The sequence below is a fragment of the Lupinus angustifolius genome, chromosome LG15 (assembly GCF_001865875.1).
Source record: "Lupinus angustifolius cultivar Tanjil chromosome LG15, LupAngTanjil_v1.0, whole genome shotgun sequence".
NCBI classification, from domain to species: Eukaryota; Viridiplantae; Streptophyta; class Magnoliopsida; order Fabales; family Fabaceae; genus Lupinus; species Lupinus angustifolius.
This window is the reverse complement of record NC_032023.1, coordinates 16391846-16396365: the sequence shown is the minus strand read 5'-3', so window position 1 is coordinate 16396365 and position 4520 is coordinate 16391846. Positions and strand designations below refer to the sequence as shown.

Below are 4520 nucleotides of genomic sequence, written 5' to 3'. Positions count from 1 at the left end.
GATAATTAGTGGTAAGTGTATCAAACTACATATTTATGCATGGAGAGTTGATTTTGGATAATTTTCTTTCATTGTCATCAAAGTATATAGGTGCTTTAGTTAGGACCTACTTAACCTGTCACTATTCCAATTGATCACGCTTACACGTGGCAGCGTTTGCGTCTCTTTCCCTTTTCTCTCTCTCCCCATTCTTTTCTTCCTTCACCGTATTAAGTATTAATAACCCTTTCCCTACCCTCCCAATTTCAGAGAAGCATAGCCAAACTTCTCTATCACAAAAAAGATAGCAAAGTTTTTAGCTTTGTTTCTCTCCTCTTTAGCACCTACAGTGGTAGGTAATAATCTTTTTTCATAGCTCTAATCCTTTGTTTTATTCATGTGTTCATGTTATAATCATGTTTTTTTTACTCAGTTTTATTTTCTGATTATTTCTCCCTTCACGTTATGATTTAACTCTATTGATGTTTATTTCATGCATGTCAACTTTGAATATTTGATTTAAAAATAATGGATTTTTGAGCTTTGATCATAACTCAGCTTATTTAATCTTTCTGCTGCACCCCTTGTGCCAAGTTTGAAACTTTATGCGAAGTCTTAATTATGTAATTGAAAAATATCTAATGGGTACTTATGTAATGTGTAGAACCAACCCTCCAGATAAGATTAAACTTTTTATATTAATATCTTATAATTGTAATTATCTATACGTTGCTTTCTATGCAAATTGCTTAGTGGTGGACGGTGGGTATGGTTTTGCTGCAACTAAAAGTTATTTTATGAAACCCCCAAGTTTTGGAAATTACTATGAGTTATACCCTTTTCCCCTTTTGTGACAGTTGGGAAAGTTGATCTCTTTTGGTGAATTGAAACTGAGATGGTTGGCAAGGAGAACCTGAAAACTGAGGACTTGAACTTGTGCTTTGAGAAGCTTATGATGATGGCTAGTGGGACAGGAGGGAACATGAAAGTTGGGGTGATAACTGAATGGAAGGATATTCCTATTGAGCTATTGGTGCAAATTTTGTCTCTTGTTGATGATCAAACTGTGATCATAGCTTCTGGAGTTTGTCGTGGTTGGAGAGATGCTATTTACTTTGGTGTTTCACGTCTATCACTCTCATGGTATATTTGCTTTCTCTCTTATTGCTATGTGCCTAAGTGTGCATGTGTTTGTTTGATCCTAAACTATTTCTCTCCAAATGCGTATTTTGTTTAAGTGAAGTTTTCTTGGGTTGTTTTTCTTATTTGTGTGAATTGATTTTGCTATGCTGCATGCAATTCATGATGATGGTAGTATGGTACCATGTTTTCTTACTTATTTTTTGTTATGAGTCGATGGGTTTGGGTCACAGAAGCAGAGAGGAGGTAGCTAATCATTTGAATTTGAAAATTTTGTTTAGTTCATGTTGCTTGGCATCAACATGACTTGCTTCTTTTGTTTTGGATTGGAGAATCCCCAAGTTTGATAGCCATGTTAGTAAAGCTGGAATATAGTGTATTATTGGGGTTACACCAGCAACAAAAGTGTTTTATAATTTAGTTGTCACTGAACTGTTAAGCTATAAAAAAAATCTATGCGATTAGTATGCTATATGAACCTTCTTGCTATGTTTATTCTCTGTATCCCTACTTTTCTGAAATAAAAAAATTTATGTAAAAAAATCGATGTTATTAAGATTCTTATTATTGATAGAGATTATGTAGGTGTTAACTTCAAAGTTTGAAGACAATTTGGTTTTGTGACTCCTTTGGTCAGCTACTAAAATTTACTTCTTGAAATTCCTTTTGAAGTTCACAAAATGTAGTGATAATAACAGGATACTATAATTTCTCTCTTCAGGTGTAGCAAGAACATGAACAATTTGGTCCTGTCTCTTGTTCCCAAGTTTGCAAAACTGCAAACTCTAATCCTACGTCAAGACAAGCCTCAACTAGAGGACAATGCTGTTGAGACTATTGCAAACTGCTGTCATGAGCTGCAGATCCTTGACCTCAGCAAAAGTTTCAAGCTTACCGATCGCTCATTGTATGCCATAGCTCATGGTTGTTGCGATCTTACGAAACTAAACATCAGTGGATGTTCTGCATTCAGTGACAGCGCTCTGGCTTATCTTGCTAGTTTCTGCAGAAAACTTAAGGTTCTAAATCTTTGTGGCTGTGTTAGAACAGCATCTGATACTGCATTACAGGTAGACTTGTTTTTTTGTAATAATCATACAAGAATTGAAATGGGTATGACCGTATGAATTATGTGGCTCAATAACTAAATGAAATGCAGGCTATTGGACATTACTGCAATCAGTTACAGTCTTTGAATCTTGGGTGGTGTGACAATGTTGGTGATGTTGGAGTGATGAGTTTAGCATATGGGTGTCCTGATCTTAGGACAGTTGATTTGTGTGGTTGTGTCCGTATAACAGGTATTTTATTCAACATTTGAGTACTTATTCATATCAATCTCTCAGCTTTTGCTTTATGCAACTTAAGTATTGATAATAGCTCCATTTGGTTTGAAATGTTTTTTATATCTCACTAATTAGTACAGTTTTGACTTAAATGTTGTTATTTGCAGATGATAGTGTCATTGCTTTGGCCAACAAATGCCCCCATTTAAGGTCTCTTGGTTTATACTACTGTAAAAACATCACAGATAGGGCAATGTATTCCTTGGCACAAAGCAAAGTGAAGAACAGGATGTGGGGTACTGTGAAAGGAGAAAGTGATGAGGATGGCTTAAGGACCTTGAACATTAGCCAATGCACTGCACTTACCCCTTCTGCTGTTCAAGCTGTTTGTGACTCATTCCCTTCCCTTCACACATGTTCAGGGAGGCATTCACTCATCATGAGTGGCTGTCTCAACTTGACTTCTGTTCATTGTGCCTGTGCTGTCCATGCGCACCACCGCGCATTCACCACTTTCCTTCATCCTGCTCATTGAGTATGTGGTTCGGTTCGGTTCGCTGCAGTAAAGTGTGCAAGTAAGGGTATATCTAAGCCAAATATATTCTTACTTGCTCAGTTCACTTAACACTTCGAGGAAGTGCCTTTGAAGGGCTCAGAGAAGTGAAATCTTGTAATTCCACTCCATTCGTGTAGATATGTTGGTCTTGAGTTATATCTTCCTGAACTTGTTGTGTCTTTTAACTTTGCTTGTTTTAATCCCCAGAAACAACCTTGTAAGGATAAAACTGCGTCTCCATTAAGTTGGGGCTTCGTGCACTGGGATGTCTCTTTTTATTATATGTGAAGCTAATGACATTTTGGAGCATTTTAAACTTTTCTTGTAAATTTTATGTGGAGATATGGAACTTCTGAACATGTATGGTTTTATTTTATGCAAGGATATGCATATTTGTGTCTCCATGCTTCACTTCAGTTTGAGCCTTGTTGTTTGTTAAAGATACCAAGCTTAATTACCACAACAACAAAAAAGATACTAAGCTAAATTAATTTGTAAAGAAGAAACTCATGTAACATCATAAAGAAATGAAGAAAAAAATAAGTTTGGCTGTTTTGTGAACAAGTACTTGTGATTGGAACCTGAGGGGTATTGTTGATGGTTTGCCTCTTCCAACCTTTTTTTGGTAGATGATGGTACTCACCGAAATAAGATCTTTTTTCCTGAAATCTTTCTTTATGTTTTGAATCAATCAGAATATGTCAACAAATAAAAAATATCACTTCATGGTAATTTTAGTTTACAAAAATAATTTATTAATATTCATGTGTCCAGTTTATGTGTAAGAGTCATAAAAGGATACATAAATTAGGGAGAGAGGATTTGTATTCGATACTCAACACCATAGATATGTTGGCAACAAAGGTGATTGCGACCTGTATACATAATTCTCAAATGGGTCTGTCATATTCAAATTTGTTATTTTCATTTTGTACTATAAGAAGTTATGAACTTAGTAAAGCTGGTTTATCTTTATTCCTGTCAGGGACCCAGTGAAAGGTAAAATCTTTATTTAATAATGTTCTGATTGTGTCAGCCACTAGTACCCTTCTAGATAAATCTTGAGGTCTCTCTCTCGAAAATCGTGGAACTAGTAAATTCTATTTTTATTCGTTGAATTTTATGGGGAAAATTACTGGGATAGTGTACACTATCCCAGCTTTGGAGTACGTTTTGAATTATTTACGGGATTGGGGTAGAATTTAGGGGATCTCGTGGACACCATCCACGACTTTGGCAAAGTCGTGGACCCCATCCACGATTTCCCTGCCATGTGTCAGGTCCCTGTAAGTCGTGGACCACATGCACGACTTTCATGGCAATGTCGTGGATAAGGTCCACGAGATCCATGCAATGTCGTGGACTCCATGCACGATTTCCAAGCTCTATATATATTTCCCACCCCGAGTGTAAAACCACACTGGAGGAAGAATTGAACTGTATAAAAAAATTGCATCATACTGGAATTGAAGAACTCTGAATATTTAAGGTAATTTTCAATTGTTAAAATTTTGTTATATCTTTTATTTTATATATAATTTTACGTGTTACATTTGTTT

The 4520-nt window shown here is 35.9% G+C and overlaps 1 protein-coding gene across 4 annotated transcripts in view; it reads left to right on the top strand.

Annotated features, from left to right (window-relative positions):
* LOC109328396 (F-box protein SKP2A-like) overlaps positions 213–4520 on the top strand; it is an 11860-nt gene continuing 7552 nt past the window's right edge. The window contains exons 1-6 of one of the 4 annotated variants that reach the window (XM_019561849.1): positions 213–335; positions 837–1122; positions 1841–2189; positions 2279–2420; positions 2573–2957; positions 3011–3363. In XM_019561849.1, coding sequence (XP_019417394.1) covers positions 875–1122; positions 1841–2189; positions 2279–2420; positions 2573–2940 — 1107 coding nt within the window. In that variant the 5' untranslated portion in view covers positions 213–335; positions 837–874 and the 3' untranslated portion in view covers positions 2941–2957; positions 3011–3363. Of the gene's footprint in view, positions 336–836; positions 1123–1840; positions 2190–2278; positions 2421–2572; positions 3364–4520 lie in introns of those variants that run through there. The other 3 variants (XM_019561848.1, XM_019561847.1, XM_019561850.1) reach the window with 3 other exon arrangements.